Source organism: Corvus cornix, chromosome 3 (assembly GCF_000738735.6).
Source record: "Corvus cornix cornix isolate S_Up_H32 chromosome 3, ASM73873v5, whole genome shotgun sequence".
NCBI lineage: Eukaryota > Metazoa > Chordata > Aves > Passeriformes > Corvidae > Corvus > Corvus cornix.
This window is the reverse complement of record NC_047056.1, coordinates 3712951-3735274: the sequence shown is the minus strand read 5'-3', so window position 1 is coordinate 3735274 and position 22324 is coordinate 3712951. Positions and strand designations below refer to the sequence as shown.

The window sequence follows — 22324 nt, the reverse complement described above, 5'->3', positions numbered from 1 at the left end:
TTTTCCTAATGTTGTAAGTGCCCGTGAGTATTTAGCTTCATAAATGTGTTACCGCAGTGTCATAAACACTTTATGCAGGTTTATTCTAAGACCCTTGAAACGGGAGTTCTTTTCAGCACTGGCAAAAGTATAATAATATAAAGTAAAAAACCTCTAACTATTCCAGTATCCACTTCCTCCAAAATGAGGAAAAATGAAGAAACCGGTGTTTGTGGACATCTTTATTTAATAGTCCAGGTTTTTAAAAAATCTTCCTCCATAAGCAAGGGATTCTTTAAAAATAATTGACAGGACAAAATAAATATGCCATGTCCCAGTACCCGTTAGTCATTTTCTTGCTGCTTTTTTCACTTGATGCTAAACGTTTCTGAATTCTCTTTTCATTTTAAGTGGGAAACAGGTTTATTAATCTGAATGCAACAACTAGAGAGAACGAGGCCAGTGAATGATTTGAGTTTTCAGTAGACATTTAGCTCACTGAAATAGTTACACACAGCAAACACTTGCTTTCGTGAAGAAAAAAAAAAAGAAGACATGTAAGATGAGTGGAAGGCACACTTAATTTTAAAAATGTAAGAGACCTTATTTTTACCTGTATGATTTGGACTAAAAGGAGGATATGAACAGATACTGCTTTTATTATAGGCCAAAGCAGAAAGGTAAAATGATATAAAATGGCATGAAATCATTGATGCACTATGCTAACAACCAAACTGAACAAAAAAAACCCCTTCCACACAGTGCTCTTTCTCAGGTACTGTAAGTATTCCTTGGGCACAATACTTATGTACACCTGGTTTCAGTGCTTATTTTACATTTGTATAGTAAACAGTTTCAAAGGAAAAAAAATGGGTGAATCTGGTTTGGAACCAACAAGATTAAAATCAGGAATTCAGACATTAGGATCCAACTCTTTACAAAGTATCTTGTCCTGTGTTGCTCAAGCCTGCCTACTGTAAAGTCACCTAAAAAGAGAACTGCAAGAACAATAATATAGATCATAACAGAGTAAATTAAAGGCAGATTTTCAGATTTCTGCCTGTCTTCCTCAGGTTAAATAATGCTCCCTGGTAAACAAATTCTGATCTTAAATGATAAAGACTTTTTGTTCCAGGTATCTTACGAAATCAGTTCTTGCTCTTGTGCATGATGCGTGCTGATGAATCAGAGATAGTATTTGGCTCTTGAGGCTGTTTCAGTGGCCCTGCTTTTCTAAGTTTGAAGAAGGCAGAGAGAGAATCTGTGCAGAGATCACAAACAAAAAAAGGTGGTAAATTGTACAATCCTTCCTTCAGTTTTTTTTAGAACATGTGATACCTGACCCCATGCCCCCATGCACACACACTCCCATTTCTGGTGGCTAGCTCACCTTTTCGCTAGGTCCAAGGGTTGCTGGAACACCTCTTCTGCTGGAAGGTGTACAGGTGTGCTTGGATTAGCCACAGGGAATCATTGGAGAGTGAGTGGTAGAGGAAGTCACCCTCCTGTGATATAAACTCACAGCCTCCGTGGGTCCTAACTCCTGTTCTCTGAAGGAGCTGGGCTCTGAATTTGGGCTCTTTTCACTGAGTGGGTATTTTTATAGTTGTTACTATTTGTGGTATTGTATTAGAAGTATTAAGGTATTCATTACACCAACTGTTTGCTTTAAAATACTTTGTGGGTGAGCTTTTATTGCTCAGCAATGGTGCCAGATGGACAGTCCTGAGGAGCAAAGTCCTCACGCTATCTGCAGGTCACAGCACAAGAAGTGGCACATTAAGTTCTTCCTCTTCTGTCTTCCTCCACCACCAGCCTGACAATTCAGGAGGAAAAGGGCATCCCGGAGGCTGTGGTGCCTCTCCACAGAAACCAACATCAGGCCCACCTGTTGAGGTCGCAGATTTGAGATGCATTTGTGCACCTGCATGAGGCCTTTCCCAGAGGCTGGCTGGGATCTGGCTGTTTACAGCTTCTTAAAGCATCCTTCCTGGAAGCTGGGGCAATTTTTGAAGCAGTTGCTGTCTGTTGCATAAGTCCATACTGAACAGGCTTTACCATATTTCTATCTCCAGCACCTGGAGCTGTGATGTACCTTTTTGAATCAGTTTTGTCCCCACAATTAGGGAAGGGGCACAGTTTCCAACAGGGATTGAACTGGTAATGCCCATCCTTGTGTCAATAATGGAAGCCATTCTTACAGAACAAAATAACCTGTTGTGCCTGGTGGTTCCTTAATGCAAGCCCCTGTCCTTTGTTTGCATCTCACTTGGAGTGCTGCTTATCACTTTCCACTCTAAAATCTGTCTGGCTTCTTGCATTCCTGAAAAACTGAGCCTAGGATGGGCTGAAAAAGCCACCCAGCCCTGTCAGCACTCTGGAGATGTGCTCATCTACCTGGCTGGCACTTTTTTCCGGAAAGCCTTTGTACAATCTGGCCTTTAGGCTAAGGATGGCTTAGACTTATAGTGGAAACCCTTTATATTACAATATTGACAACTTCCACCCTAGGGTGATATTCTGCTGTGGCAACTTCTTCACTGGGGAGGCACTACTCAAAGTACAGCGCTGCTTCTCGTGCTTTGCTTATGTTCTGCACACTCAAAAAGGAAAGCAAATAGCAAATCTGGAGGTCTCATAAAAACATCTGATTTTCCTCCTCAAAGCAGTGAGTGCTGATCTGACCTTACACTGCACTCTCAGGGGCTGCAGGAGTTTAAGGGTTCAGGCTCACCTGGTCTCCAAGCACACATTTTGCCCTCTGAAACAGAAAAATCCGGTGCCACAAAAATGGGCAACTGCTTTTTGATTGTGCACTCGGTGCATTTTTTCACGTGTGAGACATGACATGCTCTGTCAAGCCACCGTATTCAAACTTCCCCTAATATATTTCATTTTTATTAGCGACGGAGGACAGGTGATTTGAATCTTAATCCTAGGGGGTGATGTGTGTGTGAGGTGTAGAACACCTAGGCGTGCGCTGTGGTGCAGCTATTGCAACAAGCTCACATGCTTTGCATATCAATCTCGAGGCTTTTGCTGTGCCCAGCGTTTCTAGGGGCATTTGGTGGAAATTAAAATATGAGGGGTGCAGGCCACTTTACACCATTGTATTTCCCTTTCCTATTGTTAAGTTTTTGATTCCTCTTTTCTCTTACTGTGTATTTATACTCCTGCCAAGTTCCAAGGGAGCAGGAAAGCTGCTCCTTGTATTATTATTAAGCGATGCTTTTGACAAGTCAGGCTTTCAGAGAGGAGAAAGCATCAGGCAGGCAGGTGAAGACAATTTCTGCATTGCAAAGTTACTGTCTTACATGTGCTTGTCCTGTGGGATGAAACTTAACAATTCACAGCTCTCCTGTCCTCACGCTCCTTGCGAAACTCAGTCCAAGCCAAGATCTTCCAGTTTGCCTCCATTTGGTTTGAATGGTTCCCTGACTCCAGGAACTCTCTCCCCTCCAATCCACAGGTGGTCGGAGCAGTGTTTGGGGCAGGATAGCTGAGCTGCTGTTAGGCAAGAAACGGGACAAACAGGTTAAAAAAATTCTGTGTTCCCAGGTGGATAAAGCTGAAGGACAGCAAAGAAATCACCCCAGCTGAGCAGAAAACAAAAAGATGTTATTTTGTCCTTTCTGTTGTAGCGTTTGTGTGGAGCAGCACTGCCAGCACGGATGGTTCCCTGAGCGCTCACAGGGAGTCCTGCTCCCGGCAGAGACCAGGGCAGGCACTGTCCTGCTGCGGGGCCTTTCTCCTGGGACGGGCAGAGGCCTCCCCGTGCTCTGAGCCGAGTTCACGGCCTTGTCCACACAGCTCTGGGGAAGGTCACTGTTTGCAGGCGCTGGAGGAATGTGCTTTTGGCGCTGGGAAAGCTCAACACCAGAGGAAGCAGTCCCAAGGGCTTCCTCAGGTTTTCCCTGCAAAAAGGGGGCAGGGGCAGAGAGAGGACAAAGACAAATTTTTCTTGCGATGGACACGAGTGATGCAAAGCTCTACATGAAAGCTGGGTAACATAAACCCTTCCCTCTTCCCCTCCCACACAGGGAACCAGAACAAGTTGTGTACGCTGCTTTACCTGTATTTTGATGTCTCAAGGCACGCACAGACCTCAGGCTAGCTCTGTATCAGGGACAGCTTCCATGTGGGCAGCAGCATCAGACTTTTAATCCCTGAAATTAAAAAGGCCATCTTACCTAATAGGGGGAAAAAATACATTGGGACATTTGCAGAGAGTTAAAAGAAACAGTGTGTAATAGTGTGGACAAAGTCCTGACACAAAGCGCAATGAACTGCACTAATGCCTTTGGTACAGCTACAAGTTTATAGTGTTCTGGAGTGTTGTTTATGTTACTATAAAAAAAGGTGAGAAAATATATTCAGTTACTTTCTGTTTCTCCCCATTGAGCAGATGGCAATTCATAGCTCAAACTGTTTTTTTAAGTCATTTCACATTTTACTAATAAGTACAATATGCTTTTCAACAACAAGCCGTGCTCAGGCACTTCTGCAGAGGTTTTGTGGTTGCTCAGGTAGCTCAGAAATCAGAGACTTTATGAATCCTGTTGCACTGTAGTGGTAAGGATTTTCTGGTCATGTCTCATGTGGTGGAAAACACAAGCTGAAACCTCTCCCACTTCTTGTTTCAAATTATTTCTAATTTTGCAGGCCACAAATAATAGTGTGCTTACCTGAGCTGCCTTGGTCTGAGATTGTTTCTACCAACTATGTTCCTGGTAGAACAAACCACACTTTTTAAGGTGCTGAATATTCTTTACATTTTAAGTGTATAATAGTAGGTGGAGATGGCCATTGGGAAAAGTGAGAAAACATTGAGCAGTTCTGTTCCAGGAAGTTTTGGTGCTTTAGAATGAAAGCTGTTAATATTGCACACATTGGAAAATTCTCACCATTACATCCATGGTTTTCTCAAAACCTGTTAAATTATATGAGTGCAGAAATAAGGAAGAGTGGGTTTTATTATTAATTGACACTCATTTTTAGCCGGCATGTGGTGGCAGGTCCTCCAAACAAACCCAAGGCACAGATTAGAGCTGAAAGTTTAGGAAATGTCCTAAATCTTTGTAGCATTGCACAGAGGAAGTGTAATATTAAACTGACAAATTGAATATATCTATTTTTTTCAATGTAATTCACAGTTTCTTCCTATTATTTTTTACTACCCATGGAGATAAAGCAAAACAAATTCCTCAAAACAGAGAGGAATATATTTCCAGATACCTTTTCCTATTAAGTAATATATCTCTCTCATACATATGTACTGTCAAATATCTATCCATTCCTTTTCCACACCGCATCTCCAGCCAGAAGTGTTGGCTATGCAAATATTTCAGAACCGACTCTTAACATATGTGCTGTGTGCCTGGCTACAGCTACACGGGAAACTCTAGGTAATAATTAGAGTCTGCATCTATTATCTTGCAATTATAATTTTACATAATCGGTTATGTAATCTCAAGGCTGGTATGCGGTGAGAAACTGTGGTTACGTCAGAATTCTTCGGAAGAAAAATAAAATTATTGATTGTAAGTGCACGTCCTAGCGAGGAAGGAGCGCAGAGGGATGGTGCAGCACGGAAAATCTCGGCGGTGAAAGCCACGCCGGCTCTCGCTAAGGCGGGACTCGCCCCCCAGGAGGGAGCAGGGGCAGCCCGGCGCTTCCAGGGGGCTCCGGTGGGGGGGCCGGGGGAGCGGGGAAGGGGACAAGAAAGAGAAGTGGGAAGGTGACAAAGTGACGAGCGCTGATTTATTGTAGGAGCCTGTGCTCGTTCCCAGCTACTGAAACGCTCCCAGAGAGGAGCGGGATGCGGAGCTGGGGCCGCGGGCTCGGGTCCGCTGCGAGCCGCGGATCGAGCCGAGCCTGTCCGCCCCTTCCCTCGGGGGCTACGACAGCGGCATCCAACAGCCCCTGCCCAAGCCGCTGCCACCGCCCGAAAGGGCCGGGGGTGTGCGGGGGAAGCCCCCGAAAAAAAAAATAAAATAACCCAGGCACGCAGGGAAAACAGCGGAGTGATAAATAAACCACAAAGTGAATCAGATGAAATCGCCAGGCGTTCACTCCCGATAAACAGCAAGCTTTATAATACCCAGGTGTTGGGGAAAGCTGTTGTCTTTTAGTTTATAAATCCCTGCTGGTGGGAGGGAGGGTGAGAATCTTTGGAGGTGAATGAAATATCAAATCACGAGGCTGTATGTAGATTTATGATTGCATAAGAGGCTCAATCATTTCCATATATTGAAATGTGCTGTCCTTTCCACGACTGCCCAGCCCTTGGAGGGAGAGAGACGCTCGATTCTGCCTTGATCAATGCTGACTGTGAAGCAAGGAGGAGGAGAAGGGGGGGACCAGGCTGGCACCAGATGGAGCAGGGTCTAGGGAAAGGTCAAGGTTAGCTCAGGCTGCTATTGAATCGGTTGCAGCCTCACAGATAGATCTCTGCCTCCGAGGCACCCACTGGGGCTTCTCAGAATCAAATCTAATAGAAAAGGCAGTCACAGAATGAAATCGCTTCATCTGAATGCTAAAATTGTTATTAGGCTACATTAGAGAGATACCGGGCACATGATTACCAAAAAAGGAAGCATGCCTAGCAGTTTGCGACTGAAATAAAAGCTGTGAATATGTTGATACCATCGGCGATGTGCAAAGATAATAGATAACAGGAGAGAGGGGCAGGGAGAGACGCGTGTGTGTAACGAACAGATTAACATATTGATGCGGATGTATGTATCCATATAAAATTATCCGTGTGCGTCGCCGTGTCTGCGCCGGGGTGTGTTTGTACGTACGCGGAGAGGAGTGCTCGGATTCCTGTGTGTCCTGCAGTGGCCGTGGTCCTCGGCACTCCCAGGACATTTGTTAACCGATTTGGACCGTAGTTATGGGCCGAGAAGCGGGGGCCAACTTGGAGGAGAGGTTTGGTGGAGACTCCTTGCAGGACCCAACTCATGTTGCAGTGGTTGCAGTCACTTTCATTTTTGATTGTAAGTCTTCCTGGAGGCACAGGGCTCAGACGTTGTTCAAGGACACTCATTTTCTGGCTCATCTCAGGCAAAACTCCGAGGAAATGCCATTAGGTCCACACACGTGTGCAGACACCCCACATCCCAGACACAGGAGTGTGATGTGAGCACACACATACATGTTTGGAGCAGCGGTGCCGTCAGCTGGCTTACAGAGATCAAAGTGAGGCTCTTCCCAGTTACCAGCTCCTCCATGTTACCAATTCCTTAACCTACAGCACAGCTGTATCTTAAAGGAGGATTTAGTCTTGTAAAATAAATGCTGGCTACACTAGATTAAACATGATGACTGCACTCTAAGGGTTAATAAATTTAGAATTAACAGATCATCCCAGCTTGATACAGCTACTATAGATGATTTAATATGCAGCCTAAGCAGGTTGACAGTCAGCTCACAGATGCAGATAAGATCAAACAGTCTCTTGATTCAATAGATTGAATGGTTGTACTGAGTGTCTGGAAGGTGAGTGACAGTACATATATGGCAGGGGTTCTGGTAAAGAAGGGCTTACATTCCCCACTGCTGTGCACTGTACTGGTTTTCCTTTTCGAGCAGTCAGCCTTTTCCAGCAATCAAACCCGGAGTTAACATGAAAAAAAAAGTCTCAAATATAGTTCAGGAGAGTTATTTGAAGTTTTCAGTAATGAAAAGCTCCATGCTTTATTAGTAATCACCATTACTATCGCTAGTCTGCACTTTAGATTCCTTTTCCACAGACAAGGCCATCGCCACCCACTCCATCCCACAGAGAGTCTCAGCTGTCCACAGGCTCTGTCTGTCTGTCCACACCAGTCCCCTTCCCTGGCAGACCTAGATCCACAGGAAGAAGCTATTTTGGAGGCCGAACAAGGACACCTTGCCCCAGACAGCCCCTGGGACTTAGTGAGTGCAGCCTTATCCTAATGTGATTCACTGTCCAGAGGCTTTGGCTGCAGGAAACCTCAATGGATGCAGAGTGACAAAGACAATTCCCCCAGAATGGAACTTCCTTCTCAGCTCTTTTGCTTTTTTGGCTTAAAAGTTAATGTCTGTAGTAACTCTTCTGTGGTTTATGTTTTCCTTTTTTGCTCTCCTGTCCTATTTAAACAGGAATGTAAAACAGTCCTCATGGAGGCTGGTGAGCAATGGGATGACAGAGTGGTCTCTAACTATTTTATTATTTGATCAAGAGTAAAAGCTCCACCTGAACCATTAGATTTTACAATATGAATGTGTTTCCAGGCAATTTAAAAAATGCATATTATGTATTCAATAGACCATCACAGGTCTGAATTGTGTCTTATTGTATTATATGGGGCCACCACCATACTGATAGGGATATTTGTGCTAAAGATACTGCACTTCTGAATGCTTATAAATTAGCTGTATTGTTTACTTTGGTGGGGTTTTAAAATACTGCCATGGTTTTGATGAATGCCCTGCAGAAGGTTGGTGTGATGAGCAGTGCTGCTTTGAATCTGCCAGCAGAGCAAACCCAGAACCCACCTGAGATCTCTGTTTCTGTGTGATTTTTAAAACTGGGCTCATTTACTTTTGCAAACACTTACCTGTAAATTGGGGTTTCATTTTAATTTGGAAGCCAGTGGCTCCCTTTCCATCCCTCAAATGCTGAGTTAGAAAAGAGAGGGCCTGGGTGTGTGCTTTGGATACAGATCCACATGTGAGCGTCCACAGATTTTCCTGAGCAGGTCTGTGATGCCACACAGGGATGAGCCAGTCTTTCTCCTACCCGATGCCTAGGAGCACCACTCAGGTGGGCTGATAGAGGCACGAAAATCTTCATCTTGTAATTAGAGAGAGGCGATATCCAACTGCCAGCACTTCTCAGGGCGAAGGAAGAGCACTCAGATATCCCTTGCAAAAGAAATGCCCAAGCAGAAGAGCCCACGAACACACTGAAGAAGGCCCCGTGAGCCAGCGTGAAGGCTGAGAGGACTCAGGGAACCCGTGGGACTCGGAGGAGCGCTGTCCTTGCCGCCGAGCCCTGCTCCGGGGGCCCCGCGGGGCTGGGGGGACTCGGGCGCGGAGGGGCCGCCGGGCCCCCCGGATGCCCCCGTGGCGGCGGTGCCGCTTCCCAAGGCGGAACCAGCGAAACCAGTTATCTGGCAGCAATTTGCATATTGATAGTGCCTCCTGCAGTTCTCCCTGATTGCTTTACAGGAAGGAAAGGTAACAGGAAAATATAGAACCCCCTCTCAAAAATGGCAAAGAGGCTCCTACGTGCACGGGGGCTCTGATGGAAGAGTAAAGCCTGATAAAGCCCATGGCAGGGGATTTTTTGCCAAACTGATTTTTGTCTTAGAATTTGAAAGCAGTTGTGTGGGTTTTTTTTCTTTTTCTTTATATATATATATATATTTATATATATATATATATATATTTTTTTTTTTTTTTTTTTTTTTTTAAGTTCTGAGGCTGAAAATGTGAGATCCGTGCTGGAGACGAGCACTGATCACTTCAGGGGAAAATAATTAGCCTCGTCATATTCACTGAATGTGTAAGTCTAAGGAGGAGGCAGTCCTTGGAGATTGAGAAAGGCATTGAACAGACACTTTAAAAGTACAGTGTCATGGTACATATATTTTTTTAGTCCCACTCATAAGCAATGTACAGATGTGCAGTATGGCATTGAATAGAAGAGAGAATTTGGGTTCTATTAATAGAGAACAGTTTCACTTTTATTGGCTCTGAGTACAGTGGCTGCCTAAGCTACACCTATTGTGAGGCACTTTTGGCCTTCCTCGTAGGAAGGGCCACGCTGTGTCCTTGTACATCCCTAAGTGTTCAGATCCCTTCAGTCCTGGGCAGCACCAACCAGGGTGCCACGAGCCCGTAGCTCATCTAACCCCGGGCTGAGGGGCTGTTCAGGAGGAGATGGCTGCGGATCACATTGCTCCAGCCACATCTAGACCAAACTTGTCCCTGCTGCCTGTGGGGGATAGCACTTACAGACTGGTGCTCTGCTATGGCCTGGATTTACCCTGTGGGTATCTGTAGCACCCAAACGTCTGAGGGAGGTGTGTGTCAGCACAGACAGTCCATGGAGCTCTCTCTCTCTCTCTGTGTTTACATCCATTTCTCTCTCTCTAGGCTCTCAGATGCTGGGAAACTAAATATGATAGGGCAAATTACAGTCTAAATTGTGAATACATTAATTTCAGTATGGTAATATCAAACATTGTACTTATTTCTGATTTCTGTATTTAATTTCCCCTGCTTTTTAAAATGCTGGGGAATAGTTGCTCACTGAACAATAGCATTAGTACAATAACTCCCCCCAACCCCAGCATTCATACTTAATGCACATCAGCTTTCTATGTAATACCATACAATATACTTGCATGTTATTTTAATTGAGTGAAATCTTATTCATTCTGGTGGGAGAAAGCATTCTTTTCACTGCAGCCAGGATTCATACTGCACTGACAGAATTATATGTGCTGACAATAACAAATGGTGGCAAAACTATCCAAACTGCTCAAAGAGGTGGGCTCTTATCACAGGTTATTCACCACCACTCCTGCTCCCCCTCAGCACTGTGTCTTTCTGTGCAGCTTTGGGCTATATAATAATTTATTCTACTGACTACAGAGCGTTGCATTAAAATATTATTGTAAGCATTTCAACAATTAAGCTGAAATTTTGCATGGAATAAATATGGCAAAGGAGAAAACCCACAGTAAAGCTGTCCTTATTTTTAAGCACAGAGAAAGGACTCTGCTCTCTCATCTATTAATTATTTTTCATCTAGATCTTCACACAAACTATGTCATGTTCTGCAAAGCAGGCACATTTTTTCTTGACTGAAGCTAAAAGCTAAAGCTAAATGTCACCTGAAATAGTAATATAAAATGAATATAGAGAATGATGATTGTGTATGTTAAATTTCAGTTCAATGCATTCTAAGTGACTAAAAGTTGAAGCTCTAAAAAGCAATGCAAGTTATTTACAGAAGATGTTAAGGGACCAATCTAACAGCATGCTTGAGTACATGCTTACTTTAAGCATGTAAGTACAGCTGATGTACCCAAAGATAAATATGTGCTTAAGACTTTTGCAGTACCCAAGGCCAAGTAGATTCCTCTGGCAGGGGTTATATCAAGCAGAGTTAGAGGAGGAAAATCCTTTTTTATTGCACTGTCCTTTCTACTGTCCCTCACACCAAGCGTGCCAGGAAGGAGGGACTGTGTTCAGCAGCAGATAAGTAAACAACTAAACCTTTCTTCATCTTGTTTAACAAAACTAATTTCTCAATGGAAATAATTTCTTTTTGATTGCTGATGTTTGGTTTCTCAGATTAGTGAGTTATTTTTGTTATTCTACTTTTTAAAATTCGTTTGAGGTGTAGCTGGATTTATTTTTCAAAACAAAGTATTTGCCTTTCCCTGCCTGCCACATCCAGAGTAGGGCATTCTAGATTTCCTCATGGGGAGAGTTTGATCCCCTTGGATCTAATCTTGCACAGAAGTGCACTTTTCGGCTCAAGTCAGAACAGGAATTTAAAAAGCTGTTTGTGTCAACGACCTGTCTTCCTACTGCTCATAGGCTTGGACACAGTGACCTGCTTAGATATATGGCTTGGGATCTCACCAGTGACTCAAAAGGACCAACTTGTGCCATCAGGGGTTCCTGTGAGGCAAGACAGAGTAGTCCCGATGAATGGGGGATTTGGATGCATGGAACATCTTTCCGAGGAGAACCTGGCCTCTCACAGTGCTTTGTTTGGGAATGGCTTGCACACGACACAACCTGCAGTGAGAGAGCCTCAGGCTGCAGCCTGGCTTGGTCAAAACTCTCCTGAAACAGATGGAAATGCTGCTCTTGAGTTCGGGTGTAACTGTGTGGGGAGGTGGGCATGGAAATGGTGGGATCCAGCTCTATGAGAGAAATCCATTCACACCTTGTGGCTCATCTTTCTGGCCCCGGGCTGGGCTTTGTTTGCTGTAGGTCAAGGAAAATCTCAAGTCTTCGTCAAAACCATTCTTTGTCTTAGTGTGATTTAATCTGATAAAAACTACCTTTTGGAAGTTAAAGGCTAGAGAAAAGTAGGGAGCATTTATCAGCAAAATCCTTTGTAACACAAAGCAATATTTAAACTCAAGCTCAGTATTAAAATCTGAATGGCTCATCCCTTTCTTAGTGATGCCAGCACACAGGTAGGACCCATTTCCACATATTTCCGGGGAGAAGATAAAGCCCAGAAAAACGAAAAGATTAGCAAAGGTATTTATTTATGTTCTCTTTATCTTACACAGTTAGGACCCTCTTTGGAGATAACTAAAGCGTCATTTCTTGTTCCTGGCCTCTTCTCAGTGTATAGGAACATGCAGGTGGGTCAGGGTGCCAGGTGTGCCCTGTGAAATCCTCTGGGTAGCTGTAGCTTTACCTTGGGTATCTATACATATTCCACTGAGTATGGAGCTTCAGAAGAGCTAGAAGTACCAAATTCATACCCTAGATGTCAGTAAAAGAAAAAAACATTAAAACCCATTAAAAATCATTGTATAAAAGTCTGTGAATCAAGCAATGGGTTAGCCAATTATTCATAAGATAATTCCCTATATGGACTGACAGTTGGAGTCCCAAGTTTCAGCTCAATCAAATTTACACAGCCCAAGTTATAACCTCTTCAAGGTGGGGATTGTAACAGGAGCACTGACAGACCATAACTACTGTGCCTCTTCAGTAACAAAAGCTCAACTGCCTCACTCGTGCCGTGGCTGCTGGTGCTGCAATAATTAAGACTGTATGGATTTGCATTATAGGTCAGGTTCTGGAAGGTTTTAAATGCACATAGTTTAAATCATGTTGGCTTGAAATGTAGCATAGAAACGCTCAGGGGCAGGTTACGTGTTTACTTATAAAAAGATTTATAAATATTAAACCTACAATATGACAAATAACTAAGTAAGTAGTGCAAACTAAACCCAGTTTGGCTGAAATCAAACATTTGATTAAAAATGAGATTTTTAGTGATGCCTTCCTCTGCCTGCCCACACACAAGCAAAACTCTTTGTGTGCTTCAGGGAGGGTTTTTGCCATTTCAAAGTCTGTTCCATGAGCACTTTGTGCCATTTATTTTATAGTCATCCCCAGAAAGCCCAGTCAAGGTTCAGGGCTCCATTGTGCTAGGTGCTGTGCAAGCAGAGGCAGGCTGAAATCCCAGACCTTGCTGAAACCCATGGAAAAAAGTCTCCCCAAGTTCAGGGTTTTATTCCAGGTCCTGCCTAGGGCGAGCCGATAACGAAATCTTTCTGTCACCTGGCGCTCAGATGTCTGTGATCCTGCACGGACTCGCTGCTGTGTGTGCTGTGCTTGCTAGTAAGAGCTTGCAAAATCGGAGTTTATTTTGAGCCTTTATTAAAAAGGGGGGGGAAAGGAGAAAAGGCAAAGCAGCGCGCCCAAATTTCTCCTGCGGGAATACTAATGCATGTACTATTTCTAGAACGTGCAAGTCCTCTGCTCATTCACGGGAGTCAGCCTGGTGTGATAAGAGTTCCACCCACGTTGCCTCCGCCTGATTGAGACTATCAAGACAGTGTCGGAAAGCACCCCGTGCGATCTGCCATTACATAATGCAGCCCAGCTCCGGGGAACTGGCAGAGTTTTGGAATTTGTGTTTGGTCCTAATGTTCTGTAATGTTGGCAAGTGAGATTCCTGCTCTGAGTGAGTGACAGTTGGAGCTTCGAAGCAGGAACATTTGCCCAACCAAAGTTGCTGAACTCACCCACTGCCAAGTCTGTCACCGAATTAGCAGATAGGCAGGGACAGCAGTATGTGGCATGAACTGTGTCACACTCCTTTGCACCTTTGGGTCCCAGTCCTGTGTGCCTGCCTGTGAGACGGAGGAAGGCCACACTTCTCAATGTTAGACAGTTTTACGTCCCTTTGTACAGCAACCTCTAAGTATCTCACGTGCTTGAATGTAGGGAGGACTACACTTTCTCAGGCAGAGAGCTGAGGTATGAGGAAAGGGACAGATACATTTTGGTAGATTCAAATCTTAGGCTAATTTTTACAGCATGAATGTTCTCACCTGGGCACTCTGTCCTGCTGCTGCAGGTTACTGCCATTGTTGTGGGACAGGGATGGGTTCCCACCCCTGCTCTCAGCTGCTCCAGGGCACGAGCTGGTGTCTCAGGGCTCTGGTTCACATGGGACAGTTTGAGGTGAGATGGGCACTCAGTCAATGAGACAGACCCTTCTCTAAGGTTAGCTTCCACCTGGAGGCAGCCTGAAACCCACCATGGCTCTGATTTCAGCGTGTACCTCAGTTTGCTGAGGTGTAGGGCCACATTTCCTCCAGCTGACTTTGCTCTGGGGCTAGGAGTCCATAGCCAAAGAGCAGCTGATAACATGGCCAGGGTGACAGCAGCTCCAAACGCTGCAGCAGGACTGCAAGGCATCCGCTGCAGCTTGGGCAAAGAACGGTTGCGGAGGAGCAGGAGGTGACACAAGTTTGTGTCAATCCATAGAATGTGATCACTGGGTCATCTTCTGTGCTGGCCTGGGTTTGTTTCACCTGCCCTTCCAATCTGCCAGTGTTTCTGGGTGTTAGCAGTCAGCATTAGGGCATTTCTCACTGTGTTTACCTGCCACTTGCACTGGGTTTGTTGGTACAACCCAGCAAGGGACGGCAGTGTGCAAGAGGTACAGACAGGGCTAGAGATGCTTGGTGTGTCACAGAGGTGCTGTCAGGGTGGAAGCAGAGATGCAGGAGGGGCAGCTTGTGGGGTGCAGTGGGGCAGTGACGGGGTGCAGCGCCCTTGCTCCACAGCTCTCCTGGGGTGCTCCCAGCCCCAGCTGTGCCCCTGGCCCTGCCTTTGCCGCCGGTGCCGGGGCCAGCTCAGAGGCAGCTCACCCCCCTGCGCCCGGACGCGCCGGGGACCGTCCCCGTGGGGGGCTGACCCTGCTGGCACCATCAGCCTCTCCGGCAGCGCCGGGGGCCATCCGACCCCTCCTTTCCGCGGGGTGTCCGAACCCAGGACACTGACGGGGGGACCCGGCGGGGGGTACCGTGTCTCGAGGGGCTCAGCCCGGTCCTGCGGCCGGGGGCGGCCCCGCATTCCTCCCCATAGCGAAGGCAGCGCCCGGCACTGGGCTGAGGCTGTAGCAAACTCCCTCGCAAGAGCTGTTTGTTGACCACATTCACGTTCAGAGCCCTGAAGCTAAAAGCACTTTACACCATAAAATAAAAGCACTGTCTTTTTTTCTAAAAGGTTACGTCTGGAGGCCACGCTGTTCATACTTCATACAGAAAACTACTGAAAGGGCTATGAAATCCTCTATGATTTACACTCCCTCTCAGTGCATTAGGATATAGATCTACTCGACTCTAAAAATACTGTGGAGTTTCTAACCGACGTGAATATATGTGCATTATTTCAGAAAGTCTGTTAGAAAACTTGTCAACACATTATAAAGCATAAACCAGGACTTGGCCATTAAATACAGAGATCAGAGACAAAATGTATACGGCAGGAAGTACCGAGAAAAGTCCCTCCATTCAAAAAAAGTCTATTAGCTAAAAGTTTACACACAATATACACCAAAAGGTTTAGAGCGAGACCGTGGACCGCAATTACAAGGCATAAATGGAATCAGTAGGGGCTTTACAGTCCCCAGCGCAGTTAGCTGGGTTGCCAGAAAATAATTTTAATATTGTCATAATTTATTACCCACCGAAAGCCACATCAAGGACTGTAAATACAGTCACTTTGTGTCCACGACCGCTCGTTAAACAGCCTCCTTCCCTTCCCCTAAAAATACAATGAAATAAAAACCCACCTGCATTATTAATCTGCGGTCATGCCGTGTTAAAAATGTCTTCTCACTCCTTTTCTTTCTTGAGGTTTGTTATCTCCCTCCAATCACATGACAATGCGAAGCGCTGGGGGGGGGGATACAGGAACGAGGGGGAGCCCAGCACTATAGCGATCAAATGCTAATATTAATAATTATCCAGCCAGGATGAAATATTATTTTTAAGGCAGCGAGTTTCCATTTAATTCGAGGCATTTTTACGGTGCTGGAATTAAGGGCATGCTGATGGTAAGAACATCCTCGCTGCCATTCATGAAAGCATCTGTAAAATTAGCTCCTGACTGTAGGTTTTGAGATGCGGTCTGGGAAGTCACCTCTGGAATCTCAAACACGGCACGATAATGAAACAGATTTAGTTGTCACCAAGTGCTTAATTTGCTATGATTTTAAAAAAAGAAAATCAATGAAACGATGCCTATGATTGGGAATAAGCACAGGTAGGTGTTCTGATGCAGGTTGGCTTTAGAGAGAGTAATGAATTGTAATTCAGAGGAGTGTTAACTGCGAACCGCAGAACCTTTCAGGGGTAATAAAGTCATTACTTTTTACATTGCAGCCACCTTCAAAAGCTTTATACGTGCCATTAGATATAAATCAAGCCCCATATATATATATCTACATCTCCGGCACAGACACACACGCCCGCGTTTCGCGCAGGGACATGTGCACGCCTGGCACAGCCAGCCTTGCGAGCGCCGTGAGCCCAGGAGCCGTCGCTCTTGTCACCTGCGGCTGGGTCCCCCCGCCAGGTCCCGCATCTGCTCCTGCACCCTGCCCCGGCAGCCGCGGGGCGCATCCCCGTGCCTGTGGATAAAGGAGGGGAGCGGGGGCTGAGTGGGGGCTGAGCGGCGGCGGGCGGAGCCGGGGGGCGGCTGGCGGGAAGCTGAACCATCCCACGGCGGAGCGGCTCGGCCCGGCCCCTGACAGCTCCGCCGGTGCGCGCTCGGGCTCGCCCCGCCAACAGGTCCCCGCCGAGCCCCGGCCCCCGCCGCCCCCTCGCTCCCCCGGGCGGCCGCGGTTTTGCCCGGCAAAGTCTCCTTTACGGCGGCGGGCAGCTCCTCGTTCCCCCGGGCTCTCGCCCGGCGCTCCGCTCCGGCTGTCCGCCGCCGTCCCGGGCACGGTTACCCCCTCGCACTCCCTTCGCAGCCGCACTTTGCTCCGCACACCCGTTCGCCTCCAGAGCTTATTTCTACCGCAACCTGATCCCTCCCGGTGCCGGCAGCGTCCGCCTCGCTCCGGGTCCTTTTGGCGAAGTTGCAGCCGCCGCCGCCGCATCCTCCCAACTCCAGCCACTTCTCGGTGCCTCCTGCCGCTTCGCCTCCCCCCCTCTCCCGCCCTCCCCCGTTGCCAGCCCGCTGCCCGCGCCGCCCCGCCGCCGGCAGCCCCACGTTTCGCTTTCGTTCAGAGCCCGTGGCTGCGGGCAGGGCTCGGAGCGCCGCCGGAGGAGGAAGGGGGGCTCCAGGGCTGGCGGGCGCGAGCAGCCCGCGGGGAAAGCTGCGAGGTCCCGCCGCCCTCCGCTGCCCCCCACCCCGCTCCTGCGGCTTCTCCTCCCGTGCCTGCCACTTCCTCGCCCGCCAAACTCCGCTCACTGCTCCCCCGCCCGCCCCGGGGCAAGGCCCGCCGCTCGCCGCCGAAGTTTCCCGCGGCCCGGCCCCAGCCCCCGCCGCCCCCCAGCTCCCCGCGGGGCCGCCGCCGCCGTCCCCCGGGGACGGGCCGCAGCTCCCGGGAGGAGGGGACTCGGCGGCTTCGAGGGGGATGGGGGGGGGGGGGCGAGCGGGGAAGCCGGGAGCCGGATGCTCCCCCCCTGCTTTTTGGGTGGTCTCCGGTCCTACCTGGCTTCCCCCAGCTCCCCCACGCCCGCGGCCAGCCTGCCCCGCAGCCCTCTCTGCCCGGCTCTGGCTTCACCGATGTGTGTGCTTTTCCAGCGGGGGTGTGCGTGCGAGAGCTGCCGCTGCCTGCCTGCCTGCTCGCTTTCTCCCGCTCCTTTTCCTCCCTTCTCTCTCCCCGTGTGCGTGTTTAATTTCCCCCCCTCGCCCCTCTCCCGGGTCTCCTCTCGCACCCGCTCCTCCGCGGCCACTCGCGGCTCCGGCCGCCGCCCCCTCCGCCCCCGACCCCCCGGCTCCATTCGGCAGCGTGCGCCGGGCGGCCGGTGCACCCCCCCCCCCGCCGCGCCCCCTCCCCTCTCCCCCCTGCGATCACTGTCCATTGGCTTGTCCTGCTCTCTTTTTCATGTCCAGCCCCTGATGAGTGTCCATTGGTGTTGCCTTCGCCTTCCCTCCTCCCCTCTCCCCGGCTTGCCCTGCCCATGTTTTGTATGTCTCTGTCCATCCAGGCTCCTGACGTTCAAGTTCGCAGGGACGTCACGTCCGCACTTGAACTTGCAGCTCAGGGGGGCTTTTGCCATTTTTTTCATCTCTCTCTCTCCTTCTCTCTCTCCCTCTCTCTCTCTCCCTCTCTCTCTTTTTTTTCCTTGCACAAAAAAAAAAAAAAAAAAAAAAAAAAAAAAGCCATGACTGCTATCCCACAATTCATCTTCCCTGCGCCATCTTTGTATTATTTCTAATTTATTTTGGATGTCAAAAGACATTGATGAAGATATTTTCTCTGGAGTCTCCTTCCTCTCTAACCCGTCTCTCCCGATGTGAACCGAGCGACTCACAAGCCACCGAAGCCACCAACCCACCATGTCGCGCCGCAAGCAAGGCAAACCCCAGCACTTAAGCAAACGGGAATTTTCACGTAAGTAACCCGGAGAGCAATTTATTTAATTTCCCCTTCACGGATTTAATTTTTAATTCGAGCGAGAGCAGGGAAAAAAAAAAATATAAAAGTGAGAGCGAGTGAGCGAGTCGGGGAAAAAATTAACTCAGCGCCGGTTCGGGATTCTCAGCATTCCGGTTAATTTCTCCCTCTCTAATTTAATCACCTTGATGACTTTTCTTCTCTTTCTGCCCGTGCCCCTCGCCCGCCGGCGCGCACTCCGCTGCCCCACTCCGCGCTCGCCTCTCGCCTCCCGCTCTCCGCGCTGTTTGGCGGCAAGAGCGGCAGCTCTCGCCCCGGCACCGGGAGAGGCGCGGGCGAGGTGCGGGGCTGCCGGGGGCACAACCGGCCTAAAGTGGGAAGAAATTCCTGCGGGAGCGGCAGGCTGGACGCCGGACACCGCGGTGGCCGGGCGGGCAGGATGTGCGGGCGAGCGGAGCGCGGAGAAAGTCCGGCGGCCGGAGCCCCCCGGGCTGCCGGCGGGCTCGCCCCCTCGCCCCGCGGCGCCCTCCCGGGGGGGGCACAACCGAGCCGGGCCGCCTCTCTTTTGTTACTGCCGCGGGGTGCGGGGTGGCCGTCCCGCCGCTCCCCGCCGCCCCGGGCCGGCGCCGTGCGGGGCTCCGCCGCCCCGACCTCGCCCCGCGCCCGCCCCGCCGCCGCTCCGGCTGGGGCTGGGGCGGGGGGCGGCACCGGGCGGCGAGGGAGCCGAGCCGAGCCGCGCCGCGCCGGCTGGGATTCCCTCCTCGCCCTCGCCTCGCGTTCTCCCGCTCGCTTACTATTTTTTGGAAGATTTTCAAAAAAAAAAAAAAGTGGAAGTGGATTTTGATTGGGAAAAATCTCGTGTCTGAATGTTTACAAGCACCGCGTGTGCGGGGAGCCTCCTGCCAACAAACACAGGCGAGAGCGAGCCCGGGCTGAGCACACACGCGCGCACACAGACACGCACACACACACTCGCACCCTCACACCCGCGAACGGCCCTTCCTCGCCGCCGCATTTCAACCCCAAACCAAATCCGCTCTCCCCGGGAGAGAAAAAACAAACCCCGAGCCCCACCACACCGTTCGCAACAAAAACTCTCCGGCTCCCTCCGTCCCTCCCTCCAGCCGCCACCACACACACCAGGGCTAGATGCAAGATAAGCGGGAGCGCTCTTTGCACAACAAAAGGCAACTCGAGCTGGAAAGGTTTGGGGCGAGGGGGGTGGGAAGGAAGGGAGAAAAAAAAATCCCCCTTTCCTCGAGGTGAGCCGGGGGGAAGGGGAAATGCTGCATGCTTCTCCTCACTCCTTTTCCCCCCTTTTCTTTATTTCTTCCTTTCTCTCTCTCCCATTACTCCCGGCGGGTTTTGTTCCCTCCCAGGGATTGCAGAAAACCCAGGGCCAGTTCTTCCTGCCAACCATCCCCGGCTCCCTCGGCCCTTCGCAAAACCCCCCAAACTTTCCGCCGCGATTTCTCTTCCCCCTGGGCCGCCCAGACATTCCAGCCAGGTTCGCACATGGAGCGAAGGAAGCGGCGCTGGCTCTATGCAGGCGGCCGCTCCGCCGCGGGCAGGGCCGGCCGGGGGCTCTGCCTGCCCAAAGTTTTGCCCTAAAACCCGGGGGGTGTCGGGGGCTCAGCCCCTCCCCCTGCCCCCAGTCGTTTTTCTGCTCTTCTCCTCGCTAGTTTTCGGGGCGCCTTTTTTTAAAAAAAATTTTTTATTTTTTGTTACTATTTTTTTTTTTAATCGCCTGGCAGGGGATGGGGTGCAGCATCACTGGCTTATGGGGATGGGGGCCCCCCTGGAAATGGGGTACGGGGGGTGCTTTTCCTGGGCAGCCCTGGAAGTGGGTTGCGGGAAGCGGGGATCGCGGCGGGACCGGAGGAGGGGGTGGGGGGTTCCGACTCGCCCCCCGGGGCAGCGGAGACGGGCGGGATCCCCGCGGCTACTTCTCGCCGAGAAACCCGCGGGCCGGCGCGGAGTTCCCGCACGTGCGGGGCGGGAGCGGCGGCCGGGACGGGCCCGGGGGGTCCCTCCGGCGAGAGCCGCCCCGGCGGTGAGGAGGGGGGGTGTGGGTGGGCCGGGAGCTGGGGGGGAAAGGGAGGCCGGGCCGGGGGAGCGGCGCGCCGGGGGATGCGGCGGCGGGGCCGGGGCCGGGGCGACGGAGGCGGCGGGCGGGCTCCGTGCCCGCTTCGGTCGCTAGGAGGCACAGCGAGATCAAACAACCGGGCAGCCCCGCGAACTTGAACCTGGCCGGCTCCTCCGCTGCCTCCCGGTCGGCGGGAGGGGGAGGGCGCCCAGCTCCCTCCCCTCCACCCCCCCAACCCCCCCCCCCCTTCCTTCTTCTTTGTTCTTAATTTTGCGCGGAGTTTGCTTGCTCCGGGAGGCAGCGGGGGATGCTCGCCTTCCCCCTCCCCGGGTTTCCCCTCCCTCCCCAAAACGTGTTGGCGGTTCCCATTGTACCCCCAAGTCTCCCTTTCCTTGCACCGCACGATCTGAAGACACAAACTTGGGATTAAACAACCCATCTCCATCCTTCCCACGGTACGGTGCGGGGAAATGCCCCGGCAGCGCATCCGCATTGCCCCGCGGGCATTTCCCCGCACCATACTGTGGCACACCCCCCCCCCCTCCCCCCCGCCCCATCAGCCCCAGTACCTCCTTTCTCCCGACACTCCAAAATCCATCCCGCTTTTGCCGGTGTGGTTGTTTTGGTGGCTGGGAACAGGGGGAAGAAGGAGGGAGTAGGAGGGCGAAGGGGGAAAGCTGAAAAGACATGTTGGTGGAAGGGCAATTTGCATGAAAAATAGAGATGGATGATTAGGGACCCAGGCAGGGAATTTTGATTGCCCCAGAATTAAAAGATACATCCTGCAAATCAGAAGCAAGACCAGGTGAATAGTATTCTGGTGTTTTCTTTGTAATCACGGTATTTTATATTATGTTCTAAAAGTAGCAGTAATAATAAAAAGCATGGTTTTTTTGCTGCCTTTGCCTCCGTCAGGAGCCAAATGTTTTGCAGCGAACACGGTGTCAGCTGTATTTTATACATTAGTATATAATTCTTGTTAATTAGCAATAATTTACGTTAAGAGCATAGAAAATGTTGAGGTTACAGGTTTTATATCTGTACATTTGATCATCTTGTTATTTTCAAGAACTTTGCCTCCTATAAAATTAATTAGGTGAAATGTGGAGGTGTAATCAGCAACCTCTGAATTACCACTTCATTTCCTGGTTTTGATTGTAAATCAGCCCAGTCCGTACAGACTTTTAGCAAAGTCTATTTTTGTTCAGTGCCACTTTTAACTGTCTGGTGTCGAAGCAGCGGGTTACCTTCCCCTGCTAAATAATAGTGACAGCGTCAGAAAGGAATCAGGCCGCGGGAAAACATTATAATTGAGTAATGATTATGCAGCGCTCCTTGCTAAGCCAGTTGTAAGGGGAACACGGGTGGTTTTGTGTCTTTTTGCTGCGGAGGGTCGGTGAGCTCGAAGTTAGATTCGCAAAATACCTTTGTCTGCGGCGTGCAGCGAGCTACCGGTGGAATTAGTCCTGCAATAATTTACTCCCTCGGTCCGAACGCAAGGAACGGCTTGGGGAGAAAAACGCCATGCCCGGCAATCCTGCAGAAACAGCCTGCTCCTCTGCCGGCTTCCCGAGGAGCGTGAGACGCACGTTGTGCCTCCTCTCCTGTCGGTCTGTAAGTTTAGAAGAAAGCCCCAGCGATTAAGACATTGTTTT

The 22324-nt window shown here is 49.7% G+C and overlaps 1 protein-coding gene and 2 long non-coding RNA genes across 7 annotated transcripts in view; 1 reads left to right on the top strand and 2 right to left on the bottom strand.

Annotated features, from left to right (window-relative positions):
* Positions 1-206: 206 nt before the first annotated feature.
* Positions 207-21313, bottom strand: LOC104691504. Its single transcript, XR_752195.4, has 3 exons — positions 21239-21313; positions 1370-4145; positions 207-1240 (listed from the first exon to the last, which is right to left on the bottom strand). It is a non-coding gene; the product is annotated as an uncharacterized LOC104691504 (long non-coding RNA).
* On the bottom strand, positions 12228-17457 carry LOC109145103. 2 transcript variants are annotated; one of them, XR_005604051.1, is made up of 2 exons: positions 16885-17457; positions 12228-16645 (listed from the first exon to the last, which is right to left on the bottom strand). It is a non-coding gene; the product is annotated as an uncharacterized LOC109145103 (long non-coding RNA). The 2 variants fall into 2 exon arrangements; XR_005604052.1 differs by having other exon boundaries at positions 17041-17457.
* Positions 17982-22324, top strand: part of BCL11A (BAF chromatin remodeling complex subunit BCL11A) — a 75743-nt gene continuing 71400 nt past the window's right edge. For all 4 annotated transcript variants that reach the window (XM_039568119.1, XM_039568121.1, XM_039568120.1 and 1 more), the window contains exon 1: positions 17982-18580. In XM_039568119.1, the coding sequence (XP_039424053.1) occupies positions 18526-18580 (55 nt within the window). In that variant the 5' untranslated portion in view covers positions 17982-18525. The remainder of the gene's footprint in view (positions 18581-22324) is intronic.